This window comes from Copadichromis virginalis, linkage group LG13, assembly GCF_057382275.1.
Source record: "Copadichromis virginalis isolate Kocher_CV1m ecotype Utaka linkage group LG13, C_Virginalis_male_GT1.1, whole genome shotgun sequence".
NCBI classification, from domain to species: domain Eukaryota; kingdom Metazoa; phylum Chordata; class Actinopteri; order Cichliformes; family Cichlidae; genus Copadichromis; species Copadichromis virginalis.
In genome coordinates, this window is record NC_140630.1 from 11,903,194 (window position 1) to 11,929,994 (window position 26,801).

The 26,801-nt window shown below is 38.8% G+C and overlaps 2 protein-coding genes across 10 annotated transcripts in view; one reads left to right on the plus strand and one right to left on the minus strand.

Annotated features, from left to right (window-relative positions):
* LOC146695289 (equilibrative nucleoside transporter 1-like) overlaps positions 1-7,708 on the plus strand; it is a 41,296-nt gene extending 33,588 nt beyond the window's left edge. For all 7 annotated transcript variants that reach the window (XM_085477312.1, XM_085477313.1, XM_085477316.1 and 4 more), the window contains 2 exons: positions 2,242-2,444; positions 3,632-7,708. In XM_085477312.1, the coding sequence (XP_085333438.1) occupies positions 2,242-2,444; positions 3,632-3,743 (315 nt within the window). In that variant the 3' untranslated portion in view covers positions 3,744-7,708. The remainder of the gene's footprint in view (positions 1-2,241; positions 2,445-3,631) is intronic.
* Positions 6,733-26,801, minus strand: LOC146695290 (atlastin-2-like). 3 transcript variants are annotated; one of them, XM_085477308.1, is made up of 15 exons: positions 26,690-26,732; positions 17,931-18,047; positions 17,038-17,210; positions 16,638-16,844; positions 14,667-14,801; positions 14,423-14,527; positions 14,253-14,303; positions 14,106-14,162; positions 13,782-13,874; positions 13,410-13,548; positions 12,843-12,970; positions 12,264-12,320; positions 12,109-12,180; positions 10,814-11,245; positions 6,733-8,724 (listed from the first exon to the last, which is right to left on the minus strand). In XM_085477308.1, the coding sequence occupies exons 3-15, from the start codon at positions 17,104-17,106 to the stop codon at positions 8,605-8,607; spliced, it is 1,665 nt and encodes a 554-aa protein (XP_085333434.1). In that variant the 5' UTR covers positions 17,107-17,210; positions 17,931-18,047; positions 26,690-26,732; the 3' UTR covers positions 6,733-8,604. The 3 variants fall into 3 exon arrangements, with proteins under 3 accessions (XP_085333434.1, XP_085333433.1, XP_085333435.1); XM_085477307.1 differs by lacking the exon at positions 17,931-18,047 and having other exon boundaries at positions 26,690-26,800; XM_085477309.1 differs by lacking the exons at positions 6,733-8,724; positions 17,931-18,047 and adding an exon at positions 8,734-9,294 and having other exon boundaries at positions 26,690-26,801.

Here is a 26,801-nt window from a genome sequence, read left to right on the forward strand (position 1 = left end):
TTTGTTACATCAGTTCTGCTAAATATTCCAAAAGTATGTAATAAAGACATTTTTATGCAGAAGACTTCACAACAAAACAAAAAGCTTAGTGTCGTCAAACTCGTAATTCAAAGTTTAAAATCTGAGTATCTGCTGAGAATTTCACAATTGATTCATCCTGAGCTGTTTTTTTTTTTAAATGTTCTTGAGTCTGGAGATGGTTACCTCGATCCTATTAGGCCCCAGTGTGCCTCGCCCAGGCTGGGGAGTCTCCTCCTAATCTAAGGCCGGCACTACAAAGCAAGTTAAGCACGCCCAGGATCTCTGTCTCTGGCTTCTCTTACTCCAACTTCAGTGTTCAGTCTGACAGGGTTTTTATCAGCTTGATTATATCCCACTGACCAATTATGTTGGTTGCAGTGGTAAGGCACAACTTTTACTCTAAAGGCAGATGTTCTCTGCAAGTTTCACTGCAGCTCAGAGATTAACAGTCGGTGTCTTCCATGCAAACTATTGGCAGCCGCTGCAATCTGCTAGCAATCAAAGCGATTACAAGGAAGCCTTTGGTGCAGCAGCCTCTTTGCAACCCATTTCACCTGCCAACTAGAGCCTTTTAAGACTTTTAGGATCGATACTGATATTTGGTGATTTAAAAATCCGATATTCTTTCTTTTCTTTCAAATACACAAAACATTAAGTGATTTCCCATTTGTTATGTAGTTATTTCTGAAAACTTATGCAGATGACATGATAATATACTTGGAAACTATCTTGTTTTCCTCATGTGGTGTTACCAGCTCTGCTTGGATCGCCTGTTTGTGGCATTTTTGTGTTGCAAACGGGGAAGCTGCAGAGCGCCCTCTGGTGAACAAACCATGCTATATCAATATGCGCGCCATGGTTGATGGGTGTTTCTTCCATCACTTCTTTATGCTGTTGTCATTTATCAATCCTATGTTATAAATACATCATCAATCTCTAGTAACCTCTTGCCAACTGGTCAGACAATACACGTTTTTCCCAAGCGACCGCTGGTTGCCAGGGGGTTGCTAACCAGTCTCTAGGCCCAGTCAGCCCAGCGTAGCTACAAGTGCATTGACTTGAAGGAGGCGGTGTTTGCAGCTGATAACCAATCACAAACGTGTGACAGGGCCATCCAAACGGATGATTTTACTAAGGAAGGCAAAACATATATAAAAAGATTAAGATATTAAACACATAATCCAGTCATTTGATAATGATGAAAATCCTACACACTGGCACTTGCATATTTAAAAAAACAACAACAACAAAAAGAAAGAAGTTCATCCTGTTCACCACTTCTCAGCGTCATGCTGATGTTTGTTTTTCGAATCATCGCTTCCTTTCTGGTAAAAACATTTATTCAAACCTTTTGAAACCTCGTCCAGAAAAAACAAATTACCAAGAAGGTCAGATTTCCTGTGCGGCAGAGGAACTCCTCTAATTTAATCATCAAGCCCAGTACAATCTGTTGACGTCCTCTGACCTGGCAGGAATGCAGCTTCTCGCTGCAGATAACGCTTGTCAGCTGATTCAGCACCATGTGATGTGTTTTTTAAATCGTCAGATGAAAGATTGGCGACTGTGTTTGTCCTGTGGAGTTAATGCTGCTCGAGCCTTTTGGAAAGTCAAAAAAATCGAGAGCACGTTGACGTTGCATGATATTATTTTATATAGCTGACATAGGGGGAAAAAATCACACTAATTTCTCTAGAATGCTGATTCTGTGTTTTTGGGCTCATAACAAAAACGTTTAGGAACCACTGCTCTAGAAGATTTCTATATTTAACATATTACATCTTTTAGGGGAAAATGCTCTTCTGTTGAAGGGCTTTACTATATATTGAGTTAATACATGATAAACACATTATTTTATTTTGGATTTATATTCATTCAAAAGAAAAATCTTTGGGCTGTGAGAGAAGGCCTGAACTGAGTTTATTTTTACCTTCATTTTTTCTGGTCGGTGTAATTTTTTTGTTTTCTTCATGTTATTGAGACATTTTGTCATATTTCACATTATCTTTTGAGCTATTTCACAATATTTAAGTTGTTTTGTTATGTGCTGTGTTTAATCAACGAAAGTTTTTAATCTTATCTATATCTCATTACTTATTGCATTCATGCCTTCTTTTGCATTGTATCTTATCTAATGCTAGTTTCTGGATACCAAACAGATCTCTTCAAATATTTTTTTTGTCTGACAAACAATCAATACTCTTTGTGTTTCTCTCTCTCCAGCCGGGCAAGGACAGCATCTGGCTTCCTATCCTCGTGGGCCTGCGGGTCGTCTTCATCCCCCTCTTCATGCTCTGTAATGTCCAGCCTCGTGTGATTTCCCAAACCGTGTGGTTCAGCCATGATGCCTGGTACATCATCTTCATGATTTTTTTCTCCTTTTCCAACGGATACCTGGCCAGCCTCTGCATGTGCTTTGGACCCAAGTAAGGACTGCTCACCTACAAATCACAAACCCATCGGGGCGGGGGGGAGAAATATTTCCTGCCTGTCCTAAAACCTTGTTCCTAACAGGACCTCTAAAGGCTAAATGAAATCAAAACAATATGAAAACTATTAATTCGTACACATCTGCTGACTTGGCTTTTGAGAGCTACAGAAGCCAAGTCGGTGAATAAATCATTAAATAGTTCCCATTTCTAACTTCAGTTAAAACTGCGAACCACATACAAATTTGATCAAATGTAAAAATCAAATGAATTCCATTGAAAGCTGCTGGTTGTTTTAACTCTGTGTCCACACTGAGGTAACTGCAGCATGCTTTTACTTTAATGATATCCCCAAAACAAACATAACATGTAATAGCAGAGAGAAAATATTAAAAATTGATGCCTAACGTAGAACCGGTCGTATGTGTTTCTACCTAAAGTAGCAACAAATCTGGCACCACATCAGACATCAGTGGCTGTGAGCAGGGCTGAAAATGATGCCAGTGCTCAAGTTTCCAAATCTGCATTTCCTCTGGTGACCATTTGAGGCCGGCTTCATAAACCTAACCCATCCCCATAGACTCGCATGTTAATTTGGGATATGAATAGACTGGAAAACAAACAACATTTGGCCTCTGTGGATTGTTTCTCTCCAACACTACATAACTTTCAGTTCTCAAATGTGTTTGTGGAGATAATAATCTGAATTTCAGGCGTGGGACCGTGCCTCCATACATGCCCCTTCTTCTTCTTTGTCTATATATTACGCCCCTGCACTATAAGCTGTTTGCTAATAGGCCTTCCGAATTCAAACAGTACCTTTTGTTTTTTATGAAACGAAAGTTTTCATTGAAGGTAGTCTAACCAGCCAGACAATCCCCTCTCCATATTCTATCTATAAGATAAACTCACCGTTAAGACTTCACCAGCTGTTGAGTCATTATCTCCAACCTCAAAATCCCAGAATGCTTCAGTGCCAGTGTTCATCAGAGCCCAGCTACCTGATTCAATCTTCAAGTTTTGCCCAAGCCATCAGCTACTAGAAACCCTGTCAAACCTGAATGAGGATGGTACTCCCAGCTTGTGAACCATTTCTCAAAAAGCACCAAAGCAGAACTGACATTCCACTTTGTGTTCCTTAACGACTCATTCTTAACGGATTTTATCCCTCTGTCACCTTACAGGAAGGTGTCGCAGCACGAGGCAGAGACGGCGGGGGCCATCATGGCCTTCTTCTTGTCCCTCGGCTTGGCACTGGGAGCTGCTGTCTCCTTCGGTTTCCGGGCTGCGATCTAAAACCTGCAGTAGAACCTCAAGTAGATTTAGGTGGACCATCCTTTCCTCCAACATCTTCCCTGTCATGATCCTGTATGGGAGCAGCTTTCAGTAACAGAGAGGAGACTGCACAGCAGGCTAGAGGACCTCAGTTTTCGACATGTGTACAGTTGAGACTCATCCATTCAACAAGAGCTGAAATGGGATTTTTTTTTTTTCAGCAGCACAGTGTGCAAACCTTTGTTTCTCCTGTTTTTGAGGACATTTTCTAATTGGTAACCACTGATCAGATCAATATTTGGAGTGGAAATCAAAACCAAAACTTTTAGTTTTAGTGTACTTGTTATAGAAGAGCACAAAGTCTTTACAGCACAGACTCATTGATCAACTGTTATTTAAAAAAACAAAACAGGATTAAAATGTTTTAAAATAAGTTACTTCAAGGAATCATTTTTAAAGAACAAATCTGTCGTTAATGAGGTTTTTAGATGGTGCTCGGTGGCTCATTCAGTAAATTGAAAACGTTTACACATCAGACATGAAACGCAACTGTTAATCACTCCAGACCGTTGCAGTCTTTAACGCGGATCAAGCCAAATAAATGAAGACAACATGGGAAAATCTTGAACTCTGAAGGGAAATCTTGACCCATCACTCGGTTAAGGAACTGCTTCACTCCTCTCTGCTCAGTTTTTTTTACTCAACAAAGACGTCAAAACTCAAAGAATGTAAAGATGGACTGAATCCTAAAGCGGAGGTTATAAATAACTTTTTTTTTCTCCTGCTGAATCTTCTTTGTTTTAGCGAGCATTTGTAGTTTCAGATTATTGTTATTATTATTATTATTGTCTCTCTTGCTTCAGTTTGACTCATCCAGATGTCACACGTTTTGTTTTTTTCTTAAATTGCTGCGTCTACCTGATAAAAATGAGACTTTGTGAATAAATGCATCATGAACATGCAAAACGTGCAGCCGTCAGTCACGTTACATGGCAATGTGAGTGAGATTGGGACTTTAAAAATGGCGTATTTTCTCTTTTAAATGTTCTGTACGTTTTATAGCAAATGTAGTTTTTAGCTTATTTTGGGGAGCCGTTCGTATCTCAATAGGAGATAAAAATTGGTCATTTGTTGCATTTTGGTGGCCTTGTAGGGCTTTATTTTCTAAGAAGTCTGCTTTAATTGTACACAGGATTCTTATGAATACTAACAGCCTGCTTGTTTATAAGCACTCTGGTCTGGGCTTCTATAGTCTGTTTGAATGTGGGTAGGAATCTGTCACAGGCCATTAAAATGTATTTCACTATAAAGTCATTCTGTGTATTTTTAAGACTTTGGCTCCTCTTGTTGGTCAGTTTTGGAAATGCAGCACTTCACGTCTCGGGACATTTCAGTGCTGAAGAAACTGTTGAAGAAAAGAAAAGAAATCCATACTATAAAAATACTCTATGTAAATTCAAACAAAAACAACAAACCTGGGGACTGTGGTGTAATTGCTTTCCAAATATAAGTGATGCCAAGCCCATTCAGTTCAGTCTTATTCATGTAATGCCAGTTCACACCAGCAGCTGTCTCAGGGTGATTTATATTTTTCAGTCTTTAGTCAGATCCCTGTTAGTTTTAGCTTTTCTTCCGGGGATTCACAGACAGGATTTATATTGTAAGGTAAGGACCCTGCAAAATTAAAGCAGAAAGGTCTCCAGTGAGCAAGCACTCGGTGACGGTGGGGAGGAAGAACTTCCTTTCAACTGGAAGAGACCTCCAGTAAAACCAGGCTGAAACCTTTCACCCTTAAAAAGAAAAAAAAGATTTCTTCAATAGATCTTTTTCCATCTTCACTGAGTTTAGTCATTACATTACAGATTACAGTGGGAGGGAGTAAAATGTAAACATTTATTCCATCTTTGATTTCACCTTCTCTAAATATAGGAAGACAGCATGCTTCACATCAAGATAAAACCTGTAAATAACAGTAAATGTGAGCCTCAGCTCCTTGGTGCTGCACATGAGCCATAAGTCATTTACAATACATTAACAGACGCCTCATCTCTTAACCAGAATTCTCAATTTTTGCAACATTAAATGTGTTTAGATATGTAGGAATATACGATAATCCTACAGGATAAAAACTATTTTAAGTGTATTATTTAGGAGAGAAAATGAATGTATTCTTTTCAAACTCTGGAGATTTACAATTCTAAATCACTAGTATCAAAAGCAGTGTTACCAAAAACAAACAAACAAACAACCCCCTCCCCAAACATTTTCCACATTATCAATCAGGAAAGAAACACATGAACTATTACTATGTATACCATGTGCTTTATTAGTCCACCAGGTTTATGTCACAGGTGCCCTAAATCAACAGCACTGTTAATTACTAGAATCCTGTTTTATCCACCAGTATGCACAAGCCCTTTGATCAAACTGATATTTTTATCCCTAAAATATAATTGTTATTCAAATGTTCAAATTTGCATCCACAAAAAGGCTAAAGTATTTTTTTAAGATGCCAAATTAGTTTACTTGCATTCCTGAACAGTTGAACTGTTTAGTTTATTAATCTGACCTCAGATTTCCAGTGTGCCAGCTCGAGTATATAAAAACATGATTTCAGGTTAAACAGGGTTTTGACAGATTCCGAAAATGTTTTTGAACAGGTCTTACACATTTGTTAAACCCTGTATGTTTATATGTAAATACAGATATTTACATATATAAACACAGTGGAATCTTTTTAATCCCTTTGGCAAAATGAATGAATCCAAACCTATTGCATTCATTTAATTTGTGTTTGAAACACAAATTAAATGAATGCAAAGAAAAGTGTGGTTTCTTTTTGTTACACTTGTGTGATGATCAGATTTTGGATTAAAGGTTTGGTTAGTCTGCAGAAATTATTCACATTTCCCAGTTAAGACAACTCTTCATATACACGACATACATGTGTTGCTTGCTGGTCCTTTTAGATGCTTCCATCAAGGAATAAAAGACAAAGGAGCCGAAAGAGTTGTGTTGATGATTTATTCTTAAGGTAAACATCTTATTCAAAAATAAATTACCAGAGATATCTTTAAAAGAGACAGACACCTTCTCCTGCCCGCGCATCACAATCTATGCTTTTCCTGTCAGATTTATTCACGCGTTTCCGCTAACGTCAATCCTCACGTGGAGAAACTAAACCTACAGCAGCAACTTATTCTTAAACCACAGACTGGTAAGTTGATCAACAAGAGAGGAAAACAAAAAAAATAACCATTTAACTGATTCGCTATAAAATGTACACAAAGTTTATTTAAATATTTAATCCAACGTACATGCCCGATTTGTAGTATGAACACATAAAAAAAAAACCCCCAAAAAACAAAAGACTGTACAGTACAAGACTGGTGCTTAAGGTGAGCAGTGGATGGAATCGATGTGAAAAAGACAGGTGTGACGAGTTAAACCGACAGGGTAGATTTATTTAGATCATTTAACAGTCAAGCACATTTTATTCATTTCATTCTGGAGATTGAAGCTCTGACAGCTGCCTCAACAAAAAGGCAGGTAAAGTGTCAGGTAAGGGGTTTGGGGAGCGAGCTGAGAAGACGAGACCTACAGTACTCACTTGTGTCAGTTAAAGTAAAAGCTGATCAGCTTAACTTCACCGACACTGGTTTCATTTGAATCATGTCTTTGTGCTAAACTAACCAGCAGCTGAGTGTTGCTTCTCATCCAACTTTCAGCAAGAAAGTGGACAAACATAGCTCCTCAAACTTAATCCTTTAATAAGGTTTATAAAAAAACAAAAGCATCAAATTTACCATAAATAATGTACAAAACATCTGAGCTGGGGCTCCCAAAGCAACAGTCAAACTTACAGCCTGTAGGTCCTAAAACTGCAAACAATCAGCACTAGTGTGACTTAAACTGAACTACCTCACTATAGCTGGACTCTAAAAGCTCCTCATGATATAACACAGCTCCTCTTAACAGCATGCAGTGGGCCAAAATCTGTCAGGTCTGTTACAAGAAGTCCAGATATAACGCGTAAAGAACAAGAGGATTGAGACTCAAGAGATAATAATGGAATATGAAACAAGCGCAAAGATGGGAGCCCAGATGTGGATTATACAAATGTTACCTGATTAACTTGTCTTCCAAATGTAGTGCAGAAAACTAATAAAGGAGGCAGACAGAAGAGAGAGAAAAAAAGAATTACAGCTTTGATTTTTATCCAGAAGTCACATTTTCAGTGGTAGATAAATGTCTTTAAATTGCCTCCGACTCAGATTTTAATTTACTTTCACTTCAGTAGAATCAAGAGAAACTTGGGTGTCACATCTTCATGAGCTTTTTAAGTCGATTAGTTGTCTGTTCTTGCAGGACAAGCTATCACCAGGCAGAAGAGGAAGTAAACTGAGCTGGCCTGTAAGACGAAATGAATTCAGTTTGCATCCAATGCTGATAACAGCTGCCCACAGCTGTGTCAGTTTTCCCTGAATTACAGCTTAATCATGATACGAGTGCAGTTCACTACCAGCATCAATCTGTGTGCGCGTGTGTGCCAGCCTTCAGTATGCATCACAATGCAGCATGGCACACTGGAGAAGATTTGTCAGGTGTTTTGGCAGGAGGTTGGACTCTGCTCAGTCAACATGCAATATCAGAGCTGAGGCACTGGGGGGCGATGAAGAGCAGAGCAGGCAGAGGGCCTCAAGTCCTCGACAGGCAAATAAAGAGGGGGGCAGCTATGTGATGAAGGACATTTGGCAGGAAAAACAAAAAAAGTGGGTCAGCTTTGGTGTTGAACTAGTTTCACAGTTCTAGGACTGAACACGCCGAGTCAGTGGAGGATGATGATAATGAAGATAACAGGTAGAGTTGAGGAGGAAGAGCATCAATCACTCTTTAACCTTGTTTGCTGCGAGCCTTGTTCTGTCAAGCTGGCTCTAATAGAGTTCATCACTGTCTGTCTCATGTTATCCCCCATGTATTGCTCAGTAACTGGCTTCAGAACCTGCAGGAGGAGAAAAAAAAAAAAAGGATCTGCATGAACGGATGATCAAACTGATTATCAGTTACAAATAGTCGATAAAGGAGACAGAAACTAAAAGAAAGTAGGTTAGGGAAGAAAAGCACTTAAAAGGAATGAAAACAAAAAAAGGATGTATTTTTCAAAGTGCTGACCAGGGAAACAACTGAAAACTCTTAAGACGCGTGATTCACAACAAAGCCAAGGAAAAAGAAAACCTTTGTTTCTATCCACACAGAATAAAATTATAAACCGTTTGTGCAGCCTCCGTGTCCCAGACGTGCTCCGTGCTCACACCCAGTACAAAAATCCAGCATCAACAGACTGAAAATTAAAAATCAAGAGGCCAGCAAACTGAAGGTTTTGATACAAGATATACACGTTTACGAGTCTGCAAATCCACCAGCTGACCAGCAGTTAGTTGGTCTTCTTGTAGTTGTCGTTGAGAGGAGACAGAGCTTTCAATTCCAGTGTTGCTCCTGACGGGAGGGAAGGGAGGAGAGAAATAGGCCACGCCAGGCAGCTCCTGACGGGCTCCAAAAGTTTGGAAATGACCTGAGAGGAAAGCAGGGAGGAACGGGGGAGTTAAACAGAGGGGAACCAGGCACTGATACTGGAAGAGGCCGTGGGAAAGAAGTGATGGAAAAATAAATAAAATGATAAATAAAATCAGAACAGAGAAGGAAATGATATGATGCAGGCAGACAAAAACTGGAATCAACATCGCTCACCTTTCTTACCATCCTCTAAACAGCAGGAGAGGCACAAACAGAGACAGGAAGGTTGAGTGATAAAACATATTAAAAAAAAAAAAAAAAAAAAATAGGGAAGGCAAACAAACGAGGATGAAGGATGTGCTGGCTGGGTTTCACTGGAGCTCTGTAAGGTGAAGTGAATATAAGGATAACAGGATAAGAGGACAGAAAAAAAGGCTAGAAGACAAAGAGGAAGAGAAGCATGTAAGGAAGAAAATAAACCAGATGTGCACAGATATAATGAACCTGGAGAAAAATAAGCTGTTAACATAATGACTTTTACATTAAGCTTCAACTTAAACTAAATACACAAAACAGTAAGAACAAATACACAAATCCATCAGATTTATACTCTGTGGATATTATTAGAAGGATAATAATTAACTGGCCCAAGATGGACCACATAACCAATTATTCACCTGAATTATTCAAACTACTCTCACTTCATCTCAGCATCAGATTGGGCTGCAAGCTACTGTAATTTCTCTTCACTAGTTTCTCACATTTAAGTCTAGATTATACTTGTCATTCCTGGTTGACAGAATGTAAATGTAATGTGATGATATGTAAATTCTCAATGGGAGAGCCCCTGCTTCGTATGGTCAAAAACCAGCAGGCACGCAGATGTCAGCACGGACCCTCGTGCTAACCGTCTGATGATTAAGTTTGTGAACGCAGAATATATATGTGTCCCTGCTTTAGTGTAGTGCCTCACAAAAGCCCTTCTTGGAGTTTGCAAGGTTTTTTTTGGCTACTTTACAAGCAAATAGCGCTTTGACAAGTGTCTAACAAGATGCTCAAATCAAAAATGTTGTCTTTATTTGTGAAAAACAAACTACTGACTCTTTGCTGTTAGCCTTGTTCTTTCTCCCATTAGTAACCGTTGCTTTGCTGCTGCTGTATGACGCAGTGAACAGAGATACAGTTTAATAGATCAAATGGTTGTCAATCTGTCTCTTTTGAGTTACAACTGGCTGATCATTATGCTTGATGAACACTCATGCATCGATAAGGTTCATAATTGTACGTTTCGGTTTAAATGTAAAAAGGACAAACCTCTATTGCAAACTGATCTTTGGTGCTTCTGCACTATGATTTCCTTCTTATTGGCTAGCTTTCAGTATATAAAGGCACTGAACTATTACTGATTTTTGGACTTAAAAAAAAAAAAAAAAGGAATGCCACAATATCAACAAAAAAATAAAACAAACAAACAAAAAACCACCATAAAAAATGAAAACCAAGCCAGTCGATTGAAGTCTGTGCACACACACAGAGACACACACACTTTTCTCCCTCCTCTCACACTGTCTACCCACCTGCACCCAGAGTGCTTCTGCCACCTCATCAATAATCGTTCCCACCTCCCGAAACTCTCCTGAGTACTTCACGTAACCCCAGGCACAGAGCGACAGCAGCGCCACGCCCATGACCAGGTTAGCCAGTGTGGCTAAGGTGCTCAGGCCGATGAAACCCGTCACTCCAGACACCACATAGGTGATGAACATGAGAGCGAAAAGCGTGGCAGGGGTGCGTGCTGCGTAGAAGATGTTTTTGCCTTCGTTCTGCTTGGAGAGGTTGGTGTAGGTTTCCTCCAGCTCTGACTCCAGCTGATTCTGGTAGCGCTGGCAAAACTCCTTGCCCCCCATTTTCTTCACAGAGCGGAAGTAAGACACAGAGTAATCGCGGATCTCCTCGTGGCAGCGCTTCAGATCAGCCGGGGCGACGTAAGGCTTGTCCCCACCGCAGACCTGTAGGGAGGAGGAGATGATATCAGGAGAAAGTCTTTCCTTCTAAATTTTTATTTCTAAGTAGTATGAAATTCTAAGTCATTCTGTTTGTTTGTTGGTACCTTATTACATTTACACAGGAAAATATTTACTGTATTTTCCTGAGTCAGTCATGTAAAACTAGTCAGCAAGATAGTTTTCATATACTTAATGCATCCATGCAAATACTTGACTGCGATACTATGAAAATTAGATCGATCAGAATTACCAGCACTCAAAGTACAGCACTGTGAAAAGAAAAAGAAAAAAGGAAGGACGCTGCAGTGATTTACTGAAACATGGTCGAACGTACATAGAAATGCACTGATAAGGCAAAGGCAGAGTTTGTACAATTCTAATGAACTTAAGGGCAGGGATAGCTCAGTAGGTAGAGTCGTGGCCCCATGATCGGAAGGTCGGGGGTTCGATTCCCCTGAACAGCTACCCTGAGGTACCCCTGAGCAAGGTACCGTCCCTACACACTGCTCCCCGGGCGCCCAATGGCTGCCCACTGGTTCACTGAGTGAATGGGTTAAATGCAGAGAGGGATTTTCCCCACAGGGACCAATAAAGTACACTTTCTTTCTTTCTTTTCTTTTCACTTTATTATTCACTGTGAGGATTTTTTCTATCCAGGTACACTCTTACTGCACTGGCAATGTCTCAGGGATTATTGTCAGGCTGGAAAATGTAGCCTGAAACTTATTGCCCAAAATGCCAGGTGATTATCAGGTAGGAAGCGCAGGTCAATTAATCAGGCAGTGATATTCCCATATTTGCTCCCTGGACTTGGGCACCTTTTAGACTTCATTCACGATGAATATCAGGGATAAACCGGTCCTTACCTGCTCCATTTTCTTGCTGTACAGGTCTTTGGCTCCTGCCACAGCTGTCAGGTTGTTGGCCTCTGCTGTTGCCTATCAAAAAAAAATGAAAGACAAAAAGATTGAACACAACCCTAATCAAAATGAGATGACTTAAAAGATTCCCAATTACTGACCTGCAGCATGGTCTTTGGGTGAGGCAGCTCCTCTCCCTGGTAGATCTTTATGTAAGCCTGCAGGAAAGAAAAATGAGTCTCAGCATCACCAAAGTGTTTCTTTAGTTAACACTCTGGCAGGTAGGTGACTTAACAAGTACTCCAAGTAAAAGGCTGATGTTATCTTTAAAAATGACTTAATACTGCAAAAACCCCTAAATAAAATTTAATGCAAGTATGACTGGGCACACTTATTTTGGAAAGTTGGAGAAATGAAATCTGATGACAAAGAACTGAATACTTTTGTCAGTGAGACCACAGTTTACCAAAAGCTCTGGATTGCTGTGTCGTTTATTCACTCTCAAGCTTTTGTGATTTATCAAAAAAAAAAAAAAAAAAAAAAGGCAGAAGGGTGTACAATTTGAAGCTTTGTATTTGTAGTGCAGGAGGTCAGTATGAAAAGCACTGGAATCATTTGTGCAAGCAGCTGTAATCCTGTATACACTGAGACCTCTGTCGCTTTTTAAATGTAATTTTATCTTAACAACAATAGGTCATATTTTGGTCATAGACTGGTATTTATTTAAAATTATGCACCACCTTGAAGTACTCCAGAAGATCTTTGCAGGTGACCTTGTTGCCTCCGATCTCTTTCTCTACCAGCTGACTCGGCGCCAGAAGAAGAGGCACGAGCTGGGCCAACTCTTTTTTGAAGTCTTCATCAATGTCTAAAACATGGAAAGTTGTGTAATTTCAGTCCAAAGAGCTATGGCAACATAATCCTAGAAGTAAAACTTGGCACTCTGAAGACACATTGTAATTCTCTTTTTATCAGTATTAGCAAGGGTTAGGACAGCTATCATTTTTGAAGTTAGAAATACCACTCAAACAATTTTCTCTCTCTCTCTCTCTCTCTCTCTCAGGTTTCTGGTTTTAAGCCTGACAGGGACAATGTCATGCATACGCCATGCATAAATCCATGGCAGTTGACTGGTTGAAAAACTGCCATGAACAGGAAAGGGAGTGACAGCAGAGTTGAAACTGGCTGAGGTAACAGCTACAACATATAGGCGCCAATCTGCAATGTTTTGAGCAGGCTCCGTGTACAACCAGCACCTACCACGTCTTTAGCCATTAGTCTACATTACTACTGTGCCTTGTTCTCACCTCTCAGCCTGCCGTCAAATTTTGGGTTAGTAGCCACCTTCAGGCCAGGATGTGGCAGCAGGAAGCAGTTGATGTTGGAGAAACAGTGCTGGATATGATTTCTCACATTCTGCAACTCTTCATGTTGATTATGTTTAACCTGCATCGACACACAGTGAAAATGTGAGCTTGTTACTGACTTTGTGTTTTTCAAGAAGAGATGCGCCATCCATAACAGGAACATTGTTAAAATTATTTGTGCTGCAGGAAGCAATAATCATTGTGTGAACATCAGGGTATGGTATGGTATCTTTCTTCTGTCTAGAAGCCTGTAACCTCCGACACTTTTCCCCCCTTTTATTTTCTGAATCTGCGTTGAAATATAATTCTCACCTGCAATCTTTTATCCAGAAATTCATTGCCTCCTTTCATTCCATAACAGAATTCGTAAGGAAAACACCAATCCCGAATGAGGAACATTAGAGACTAAAAGAGAAAACCAACAGTACAGAAACTCAGAGAATATCTTTCATTTTATGAAAAAAAACAAAAACAAAACAACAACATTGTAACTGAAATAAATGAGGCTATTTCTCTTCTTTTTTTAGTTTTTTACTTGTCCACACTACATTTGTTTTCAGTAAAAGGGCTGACTCAAACCTCAAACAATGTACACTGTGAATTGCAACAAACACAGCGAAAAGAAAAAGCCAGTACCTGGAAAGGTTTCTCGGACACCTCTTCCATTGCAAGACGGCCATATTCAGTGAAGAGCTTCATATGAAAGGAAAAATAAATGACGATGAAAGAACTGAATATTCTGATGGTACTTTTTGGTGAGAGAAGAAACAAAATGACACAAACCTGGAGGTGCTGCAGGTCATCCTCTTGTATGTTTGAAGAGAGATTGTACACCTGAAAGAACCAAAAACAAAAAACAGAACTTAAATGTAATGCAAGGCTTGCATCTTAATATGTTAAAATAAATATGTAAATATATTATATTTAAAGAAAAGACATGCTTTGAATATCACCTGAACAGAGCTGGTCATTGTGCTGAGGGCAAAAACTGTAGCACTGTCCTTTATGGTAGACTGACTGTCAAATGCTCCTTGTGTGTCAACAAGGAGCACAGCAACCTGTCGGGATGAGATTAAACGAGTTCAAAACACATTCAGCACAAGTTTGTGTTGAAATGCTTGAAAATTCATTAACAAAATATTAAAATAACTGTTCATGATAAATATGTCTGGCAATGAGTGGAGGTGTTGTATCTACCTTGTCGCCATCAGGCTTCTCCACCACAAACACTTCACTCCAGACCTGAATTCCTGTGGTTTCCCTCTCACACCCTCCTCTCCAGGTGAACCCAGTCAGGGGCTCATCATTACCTCCTATCCATGAGTCTTTATCCTGAAAAGGAAAGATTCAAGATGAGACAGAGAAGGGAACAGAGGGAGATGAAAACCAAGGTTGTTTGTCATCTAGATCCATGTGAATTCCTGTCTAAGACTGGGAGAGGATGAAAGATAAAAGTGAAAATTGCACAGGTACACTGCCCAATGGGGCCAAACCCGAGGTCTTTTGTCAGTGCAGTGTGTTGTAACGTTTCTGGAATGGTGCATGTAAGACTAATGCAGTATGCCAAATGAAGGAAAAGCAACCAAAGGTTAATCACCATCAACATGTTTTATAGCATCTATGATGATTACAGCAACACGTTTCAACTAAACATTGTTCAAAGAGATATCAACACAAGCTGAACAAACAGATGAATAAAAAAATGATTTCTTAATGTAGAATAAAAAAATGATTTCTTAATGTAGAATAAAAAAATGATTTCTTAATGTAGAATAAAAAAATGATTTCTTAATGTAGAATTTCACATAATATAGTATATTTTTGCCAGTCAACTGCTGTGATTGCGAGCACAAACGTCAATTAATGGTAACTCTTTGTGACAATGAATGTTTATCCCACTGACCACAAATAGGAAATGCAGCTTCAAAGCAAATGTGTGATTTAAAGGTCAGAGTACATCAGAGTACTGATTCCCCATTAGTACATATCTGTGCAGTGTCCAAGTGTGATGTGATGACAGATAATAAATACCTGCAGACAATACTCCCTGTAATAAAAAGGAAAAAAACAAAAAAAAGCTGCACACACTTATTAAGTCTAGTGGTACCATTAAGTCATGAATAAACTTGAATTAATTATCAATAACTTCATGAATGCCCATGTTCATGCCCAACAACTTTGAGAAATACCATACTTGCAACACCCTTTTGTATTTCCTGGTATGTGTTCACGTGTGTGTTATTTGAAAATGAGTGTAAGGTGATCCTGACTGCTTCTGTGTGTCCAACTGCTGTTAGAGGGGCTCAAAGACTCACCGTTTACACTTCTATAGGAAATAAACAAGATACTGTGCTCACGTGGACCACACTCAAAATCTTACTCTCCTGGTTCAGCAAGTATCTCAGTACAAAATCAAAACTGGAAGCACTCGTCTTTGCACGTCACCTGTGCATGCAAGTACTAGTTGAAGTGTCCTCTGCTGTCCTTGTTCATTTCTACCCAATTTCACAATCTCTACTGACTGAAAATGTTACTCAATAGTCACCCTTTGAGCAAGGATAAACTCTTATGTTTACTTAGCTCATGTAAACACATCTTGGGTTCAAAATTAGCACTAATCTATATCTCAGCTCAGTGAAACTGTGTACAAATGAAAGTAGTAAATTTTATATATGAGGAGACATCAATTTGACTGTCTTTATTTATATCTAAAGAATATCTTTAATGCTCCGGGTTGTTGTACCAATATGATTAAATAATGACTCTTTAACAACAACAACAACAACAACAGGTCTGACACAGTGTAATTTAATGAGCTTATCCCAGAAGTCATAGGGAAAGTAGTGGATTACAGCCTGAACAGGTCTCTAGTGTATGTCCAGGACTAATACAGAAAGACACATTCATTCATGTTCCCATACTCTATGGCCAGCTTAGAATTACTTCCATGTCTTTGGACTGTAGGAGGAAGCCAGAACAGCCACACGGGCTGAGAGAAAAAGATGCAAACCTCAGACAGAAAGAGACAGCTCAGAAATGCATGTTGGTTGACATTTCTTTAAATATTTGGAAAATGTAATGCAACTAATATGTGTACCTTTAAAATTTTATTTTATTTTATTTTTTAAATCCCTACTACAGAAAGTGTAAATACAACAGTCGTCTCACCCGGTTGTGCATGTAGCGCAGCATGAAATCCAGCAGGAAGGACTTTCCCTTCCTAAAGGCTCCAGCCACAGACACAACAACCACGTTCAGGTCCTTCACATGTTTCTGCAGCAAGACTTCCTCCAGTGCCGTGGCGTTCAGCTCAAAGTTGTGCTCATTTGCCTGGACAATCTGGATGGGCCCGGCCACTTTTTTCTCTTCCACAGGCTGAAGACACAAGTTTGCAAACAGTCAGGTTTGTCGGGGAGGTTCAGGTGATTTTTGTAGTGACCCTCAAAGAATTCAGTTGGTCACATTATTCTCCTAAGTGTTGCTTACTTCAAACATTTATAAAAGTATTGTTATATTTACATATCCTAAATCTCATTAATAGACTAATATGGTAGAAAACACATCAAACCTTCACATCTTTTTCTTGACTCCCTTCCTTTGGTTGGGGGGTGGGACTGATATTTTTGCCCAAATCCATGGTTCTGGGAAACAAATCATTGTCATCTTCAGATTTCGCTTCAGGTTTTGGAGCCTTGCGTTGGGAAATGGTGCAATCTTTGAATCCATTGACACCTTTAGAGCCTAAGACCAAATGGAGATAAAAAGCTAAAATGAAAGTGGTTACATAACACCATGCTAGATGATAAAAGATAAAGTGAGAAACGGGACTTTTGCGACCAGCTTATTTTCTAAGGAAAAGCTTACTTCCTTATTTCTAAGGAAAATAACTTCCTTTAGACTACTGTTCTGTAAAGCTAGAGAGAGAAAAAAAAGAAATGCCACATGGATCAAACTAAAGACGGGACTCTTTCCAGCTTTGTGTATTGGGCTAAATACTGCTATCCACTCTGGTTCCCTTCAACTAGGTCAAGCTCTAAAATAGCTATGTGTTGAAAAATCACAAAGGGCCAGGAAAAAAGGACAAGTAAAGTAAGTCAGCAGGACAGTGCTTTTAGTGTTGTTCTCAGCCTTTTCCCCAAAATGTCCTGTAAATATTTACTAACTCTTAAATCCCTTTCCTTAAAAACTGACTTCTTCCTGTATCATTGGCATAAAGGCAGTAAACATGAGTTTGATGAACTCCAAAATCTATTATTTACAGATGAATGGCTTCTTGCATCTTTGAATGACATACAAAATCATCTTTTAAAACAAAAACATTGTATCATTTTTTCTTTTAAAGATTCAGAATATTCACAGGTAAAGGCTAAAATGACACTATTTAAATATACAGTTCACTGTGTACTTAAATATAAATTATTGACAGCCTATGAAACAGGTTGGGTTACAAGCCATTCATACCAAGTTGTCTCAGTCACGTCTGTCACAAGATTCAAATGGGCTGTCTGGAAAGCAACGTGACCAGTCTCTTCTAATTTGCTTGGCATTCTTGATAAGTACATGACCTCCATCGAAGTCCTGATATTTACAAAAAAAATGTATAACTATGAGCTCCTGCTTCATAAACACCATCAAGATACTAAGCATTTATCAGGAGTAACAAAACTGACAATACAAGATAAGACATCACAATTATGAAAGTGGAAGGTTATGCATTACTTGTGTGTTTAACTGAAAAACAAATGGAGCAATTATACACAACTTCTTCTATTCATGACCACAAGCTGTGCCATTAGTCATTTTACAAGAAAGTTATTTTAAAAAGCGCTATCACTTATGTATAACACAAATTTCAGTCGAACATTTTAACTAAACAAGAAAGTCAAGTCTTGAAATTAATAGTCTGTTTTGCGAGTCCGTGGCCTCTTACAGAAATTGAGCATGTTTTTAGATAAAGTGGAAATCCTAAAGAAGAAGGAAAAAAAAAAAAAAAAAAAAAAGTTGTGCAAGTACCGGTAGAGCATGTACACAAAAGATTTTTTTTTTTTAAATCAAGAAAAATGCCAAAATTGAATTATTTGCTGTTCTTCAAATGTGAGAATACACAGATTTTAAATTTAATTTAATTTAATTTTTTTTAAAAAAGGAAATAAATATTTTTGAAAATGACTTTGGTTACAGGTCTTTTCTCAGGGAAACAAAGCCAATCAGGAAATATTCAGAGCACATGACCAGAACATCAGCTAACAGAGGGCTTCAGTTGTGACAGTTGTGTTCACTGCTGGCAGCACAGCAGTGAACACAGCCAGCACAGAACAGTTGGCGTGCTTTAGAGAATATAAGCAGCTGCAGCAAGGAAAGCAATGGTGGAAAGTAACAAAGGTGATTATTCTTTGTTTAAGAGCATACTAAAAACTAGCTCAGATCGGCAGCCATTTGGGCAGTTATGTTTGATTGTGAAATACACAAATAATAGAAATAACGCCTCAACTTCTTGCAGAACTTTTAAAGCAACTAAGGAGCAGTATTTCCTGTGAGAGACACCCATTAAGTGTGGACTTAGGGTTTAAGCTTAACTTCATATACATTTTAAATGTTCAAATTAAGTTTTATAACCAAGTTTTTCCTAGCTCAAAATTGGATTTGGGAGTGGCTTTGCATGCAAGCGTGATTGACTAAATATCGTTGAAGCAAAGAATGTGTCCTGCCTTACTTAACTGAACCTTTTTCCTGTTATATTTGTCTACCTAATTCTTTACTTCTATAATAAATTTCTATTTGTACCAAAGTAAAGGAAAGGGAAAATTTCTGAAATATATAAGGTTGTAGAAAGTTCTGTGGTGATGGGTCAAACTTTTCTAATGGTGTGATACTTGGACTTCTAAGCTCCTCATCTATGATGTCTTGCTTCTTTTCTTTCTGTAATATTCTACTTCTACTAATAATGTGGATCTTTGGACTTTACCATTAGTCTAATATTTTGGAACCTTACGCTAGGTTTTCAGGGTTCAACAACACTGTTTTTCAATGTTTTCTCACAAAGGAGAAGCAAACAATCAATTTTTTTTTTTTTAAATAACCTGAAGATTAATTACAGCTGTCTAACAGTTTAAGCTTTTGAGAACATCAGGTGATATTTCTTAAGAGAACAACTGTAAATAGGACACCCAAAGACCCTCTTGGAGCTGCAAACGGGCCACAGCAGTGTTGTAAGCACAGGGCAGTTACAGTAATCTCCTCTGCACACAAATTAGCCCTGAGCATTTCCTTAGTCTGTGGCACTGCAGGTTTCCATCAAGACCAAAGCAACACTTAGCAGAATGAAGTGGCACAGACTGCAGAGACCTACACAAAGACACTATTCTGCTAGGACTGTGAGGGGCCTATGTTGCAAAACAAAAACAATACAGGCCGAGTATGCAAGAAAGCATCACAGACAGTAAAACCCCATTAGCTCTGCTGATATGTGCACTCACTACAACACTTCATGATATATTAGCAAATGCACTGCCCTGCTCCTCCGCTTCCAGAAAATGAGGACAGGCCTAAAATTAGCCTCCTTAACTTGTTATCTTATGATGGCACAGAGCAGATGTTAACTGGCTTACACGATTCCCTGACACACAATTGATGATGAGGAATTTGCATCACACAAGCATAAAGCAGCACACAAATCCTAGAGATATGCATGACTAGTTGACAAGCCATTTAAACACTAGATCCCTCATTAGATGACGTTAGAAGACAAATTCTTCTTATTTTCTTAATAAGTGTAAGTGTTAATTAGGGCTGCCACGATTAGTCGACTAGTCACGATTATGTCGACTATTAAAATCGTCGACGACTAATTTAATAGTCGACGCATCGTTTGAAGCTTTGTAAGATCACAAAGGACGCAGGAATGAGTAGTAGGATTTAAGAGTGTAATAACGGACTGAAACAGAAGATGGCAGCACTGCATGTACAAGGATGCCAGCTGCCGTTAAACCCCGAAGAAGAAGAAGAAGCTGTGTCCCAGAATTCATAGCGCAGCTGTCAACAATGGCGGCAGCTAGTTAGTTTTAACTTTACTCTTATTATTCTTTCTGGGTCACAAAATAAACGTTTAACATATTTTCAGGCGAGAATGTAGCTGTGTAAACCTCAAATATCTGCTCAGTTTATCAAGACACCACATATTTTCAAAAGCGCTCCGACGTTTTCGGAGACGTCTGTTACCCACTAGCTCGTTAGCTAGGCGGGGGCAAGGCTAACTAGAGCCGTGAGAACACTGGACTCCCGGCAAATCGTTTTCAAACCCACTGCCGTCTTTCGCTAGTCAGGTTAAACATATATATAAGTCACTTAGATAACTTAAAAATGTTATTGTTTGGCTTTCTTTAGTATTTTATTTGTTCCTGAGTAAATCAGTTTGGCTGAGATTAAAGTTATAGTTTTTGCACAGCTAAAACTGTCAAGCAGACAGCTGATTATCAGAAGTGTGAGACGCTGGAGAATATACTCCGGTGTCCTGTTATATTTTAGAAAGCAAGGAGTTTATTAAACTTCACCGAAACAATCTGCAAATTTCATTAAAAATTAATAAACTACCATCTTGTCTTTATTTTTAGTTAGCACAAACACTTCAAGCTGTAAGCTAATGATAGTTATATAAGACCAGATGCTGCTGGTGCAATAAGCTGTACGCTGTACGTCCAATGGATGATGATCTGATTAGTCGACTAATCGCAAAAATAATCGGTGACTAGTCGACTATCAAAATAATCGTTTGTGGCAGCCCTAGTGTTAATGTGAAACAATCCCCATCAGTTAACTATTGTTTGAAATGCTCCAATGCTACTCGGGATGGATTGAAACATCTCAATTTCTGTGACAGAAAGATGTAAACAAGCAAAGTGTAAAACAACCATGCAAACCAGTGCTGCTTGTGGTGTAGTCAGCTCTAATCGGCACTGGAGCAATATGTAAACACAATCAGGACACTAAAGGGCAATTTATTCCTCTGTGATCAATCTATGTACAGAATGCAAGTCTGCAACTGACCAATACTGCTGCTAGAACTAATACTTGTGCATTGTGTGCCTGCAGTGATCTGTAGTTATGCCGTCGAAATCTGAATAATGGCGGAAAGATTAACAAGAAATGTAAAGGAAACAATAGTATAGTACAAGATGTTGTCATTTGTAGAGGTGAACATTAGGGGTGGGTTTTTATAATCGATTCATCGATTAAAATCGATTCTGGCTTGGATAACGTAAAATCGATTCATTAAAATCCTGAATCGATTTTTTAATATAAATTTATTTTGTCCGAAATGCCAGAATCTCTGGTGACATCTCACAAAATTTCAAGAACCACCAAACAGTAAATGAGAGCAGGTACAGGGATTCTTCACATAGACTTAAACACAGGGCGTGACCCGCGGATCAGAATCAGTTAGATGTCGCCTTTCTCACAGTCGGGGCTGAAAGTGAAAGCCGACAGCTCGCTGATCCGGGTCCGCGCTTTGTGTTCACGCCCTTTATGCGCTGATTCTAAGGCTGTTAGTTTGATCTCTCTCCAAACAATATTGACCGAACCAGCAGCAAAAGAAGATCCAAACGCTTCACATAAACATCGTCATGAATTCACTCTTTTACTGTTTTGCTTCCATTGCGATGCGCAGCTCTCTCTCTCCCCCTCTCTCCCTCTCCCTTTCTCTCTCTCTCTCAAACAGTTTTGCTTTCTTCATTATTCGCTTGCTTGTTACGCACAAGTCTACTGTTGCTTACAGCGCTGTCGGCCGCTGTTTTTTTCCCTTTTACATTCTTCCGAAACGAAAACCTCATTTCTGCTGTTCAATACTGAACAAATTTAAACTTTTTAAAATTATTCAAAATGCAAAATGCTTAGCCGTGTCTCTAATAAAACCGCTGTAACGTCAGAGGTAATGTTCATTAATTAATGGTTTTCTTTCGTTTTTGATGTACTGCAGAATATTTTTTATAAAATCCCAGGCCAGGAAAATCACCTTCATGTTTTTCTGTGTTTTATCTTCAGCTACTTTGACACAAAGGCATCTGCTGTGATGCTCACAGCTTGGATAAAGTCTTGCGAGTGTCAGCTTCCTTTTTATAGATACAAAAATATGTAAATGTACTGATCTGAATTATATTTCTGACTGTCAAAATTTCCCAGATTTAAATTGAATCGGGACCTTGTGAATCGGAATTGAATCGATTCTAGAAATCAGTGACGATACCCAGCCCTAGTGAACATCAGGTTAGTGCAGTAAGGTTTCCGAAGCATTACACAGTTATCTTTAACTATCAAGTGCAAGAATAGTATGCAAGGTAGCCTACATCTCAGCAGCATATCCCAAATGAGCTTCCCTGCCCTCACCCCCTCCCCTCGACTCCTGCACTACATCTGAGGCAGACTTTGATAAAGCTACAGTCCAGTAACTTAAGCAGCTGTCTAAATATGGAATGTTCCCTACTTTAAACAGGCAATATCTGTGTAGGAGTGCAAAAATTACAAAGAAACTGGCCTTTGGGAGTAAAACTGTACTATAAAAAGAAAACATATCCAGTTAGTCAAGCATGATTAAACAATTAACATTTCTAGTTGAGTCACAAGAAAGAAAAATGGCATTTAAAGTGTTGGGGGGGAAAAAAAGGAGAAAATTTCAAGCAAAAATCTACTGTTGCAACCACAGATTAGTAACACCAGCTAGTCACAAGCCTGGTTAAAACTCCTTCTTCCAGCCATAGCACATCCAGAATATACATGTTAACTACTAGGTGATACTTTTTTATTCAATGCATAAAGAAGGAGGAGTTCACTGTAGGCTATTAAGATGCAGCTATGCTAAATTCCCTGCACTCCAACACTAAAAGACAACCTGACTTGGCCTCTCTGGACACGAGTCAACAAGGGGAAATGTTGAGTTGCAGCAAGCAGACCAATGTGAAGTCTGCGAGGACAAAGTGCAGATTAAGAGCAACCGGAGTGAATGTTGTTGTTGCCACAGAGTCAGCTGGTGTGTTCCAAACTAGACATAAGGGTTATCACGATAAGGATTCCTGACTGTCACAGCAGCAACTCTTTAGTATTCAGTCAAATATTTTGAATTGGTTTAACAAATGTACGCTGCATTAAACTGCTGACAACAGACCATTTTCTACATTTGTAAAACAAGTTGAAGTTATGGCAACATAGACGGGAAAGATGTGACAGGTTTTAACAACATTTAACATTAACTGTAGATTTCAACATACCATTATGACCACAGCTCAGTAAAACAGTGAAAAGTATCATGGGCAAGTTAACAGTCCAATTTAGACCAATAGCTATTATATGATGGTTTATGGTGAAGCTGCAGCCTCTCCTTTCTGTTACACACAGTTGGTAGCAAAGATATAGCACACCACTTCTGTTCACTGTATTACTGAAGGAACTGTTGCAGGTAAAAGCCATTACAATCTTTTATCAAACCGTCTGTTTAACAGGGTTAAACATGAAAAGGATATCTTGTTGCCTGACCACAGTCTTAATGAGGTAAAATGAAAATTGTCTCTATGCAAACTGCTGGTTTAGCCTGGCACGATCTATAAAAAATGGCAGATTTCCTGTAAAATTTGCTGCATGTTGAAATCAATCCTTCCATACCTCTCTTTCTACCTGTAAAGGAATATAGATTTAGTTGCCTTATTTATTTTTGCAGGTTTAGACTATTTATATGACATCTAGCTCTCTCAGGGGTTATCTATTGATGTAAACAGTTATCTTACTTAACAAAATGTTTTTTCATGTTATTTATGGTTATTTGATAACCAAACGTGTATTTTAAGGTTAAGTAAACTAAACCCAACTTTTAAGACCAAAGTACTTACGATTGTTTTTTTGTACTTTTTATATTTTACATTTATATTTATTATTGAAACTTGCACCAAGGGAGTGGCACTCCAATTTCGTTGTACTCTGTACAATGACAATAAAAGGCTATTCTATTCTAAACTGATTAAAAGTATTTTTATCATAGTCCTGTGGATTTTTCCTTTTATGGGAAGGTCACAATCCCTTTCCTGGGTGTCAAAAAACTTTTGTACCCTAAAATGAAATCTACTAAAAAGTTATGCTATAAAAGATTGAGGTAGTAGCCTATGTAGTTTTAGCAGACAATTAAATATACTGTACTGTGAAAAAGTATTTTCCCCTTTCTGATTTATAACTAAAAACAAACAAATTTTAATATTAGACAAAGATATTCTTTTTTTTTAATGATTTAATTTATTAAGGGAAAATTAGCCCCAAAACACCTGATGTGTGAAAAAGTAACTGGTCCCTAACCTAACACCTGGTTGTGCCACACACAGGGCTTATAACAATGAGTCTTACTTCACTGTGGAGGAATTTTTGCCCACTCTTTTTTCGCAAGTGCTTTAATTCCGCCACACAGGAGGGTTTGAGATTGAACAACCTGTTTAAGGTCATGCCAAAGCCTTTGAATTGGATTTAAGACTGGACTTGACTAGGTCACTCCAAAATGATTATTTTTAAACTATTCAGAATTGGACTATTCTGGTGTGTTTCAGATCATTGTACTGCTGCATAATGTGAGTGCGGTTGAACTTGCTAGTCACATAGTCTCCTTCAGGATTTCGTGGTAGAGAATAGAATTTATGGTTCCATCAATTAGAGCAAGTAGGCCAGATCCTGACTTCCAAAAAGTTTAAATTTTTGTTTCATCAGAACACAGAATACTTTCCCAAAGGCCACTCCTGGGAAAGCTCGCCACTGCTCCAAGTTTACTCCATTTGTTTATAATGGCTCTTACAGTGAATTACTGGAGTTTCAAAGCCTTGTAATCCTTTTCAGACTGATCGATGTCAATGATTTTGTTTCTCATTTGTTGAGTTTCAGTAGAGTTTTCCTTGATGTGTTACTTTTTAAGACGTTTTAGCCGACTTCACTTTGTCAGACAGGTTCAGTTTGCATAATTTATTTATTCAACAGGTCTGGCAGTAATCAGGGCTGGGTGTGATTAGTGAAAGGTCACAAAAATGTGTTTAGTCATATTTTATAAGGGAGGCTACTTACTTTTTCCACACAGGGCCAGGTAGCTAACCTTTTTTCCATTAATAAATTACATCCTCATTTAAAAACTGAATATTGTATTTACTCAGGTTATCTGTGTGACAAATGTGTGGGGAGGGAAAATAAAAACACAAATGGCAAAACCACTTTCCTCAGCACGGTATAGAAGTTGCCCACTGGGATGAAAAGAAGGCTTAAGAAGCTTTATCACAAAGACATGTTATCATCATCTGGAAAACGTTAAATTCTCTCGTTTGTGTTAAAATTGTTAATAAGTCAGAGCTTTGTATTACATCACAACTACACTCAATGGCAATAGGCTAATGTAACTCTGCCAAGGAATATACAAAATACATAAAATTCAATACAAAAAACCTAAATGAAAAAGGAGACAAATGATGTACATTATCTTCATAGGTTCACGGCTATGATATTTTTATTTTCTGCTAAAAAACACAAGCAAATGCAGATCTGATTGGCAATTACCTTGTTTAGGTCTGCTAACAAAGTGAGCAGACTACTTATAGGGTATGTAAAAATATCCCAGTCATTAGTGGGATGAGATTAGCGCGACGTTACTCGATTTGTATTGCCTACAATCCGGTTTAAGGACATTGGTTTCAAACTTAAGAATGAAAGCACTTTAAGGCAGTTTATAGTGAGCATGCAGGATGTGGAAAGTTTAAAAAAAAAAAAAGCGCGGACAAGCCGTGGGTCCTTCCTGAAACCAGGTGAAAGTGACGGCCCGGACAAACGAGCAGACAGGTGTCGCGTTTGAATTTTGTATCCGGGTCGGAATCACTTTTCTACAGCTGCGTTTTCTCCCCAAGTTACTTAAGAAAAAACCCACACTTTAACAGTGAGGACTCAAACCCTCATTTCAACTCAAGTAAAATTCGCAGACTTTAAACCAAGTTGCCTCTGTTTGCGAGCTACACTAGACACATTCTGGCTGGGGCATTTGGCAGGACACCACGGGTCTCTCCAACTGAAAACAGAAACGTCTGGCTAACGGTAAACCCCCCTGACTGGGACAAAGACCACCGAAACATAAACACTTTAACTCGTAAACGCTGCCCCGGCTTAACTCTCCCCATCAGCTCGCTGTCACACGTCTTTTCGCACAAATAAAAATACTTTACCTTTGCCATCGAGTCCGTGGCTGTAGTTGTTCTCCAAGTGAGTTCTGTTAACCAACCCGCTCTCCGCCGCCATCTTGGACTACTGAAACCTACCGTTGCTGACGTCAAAGGA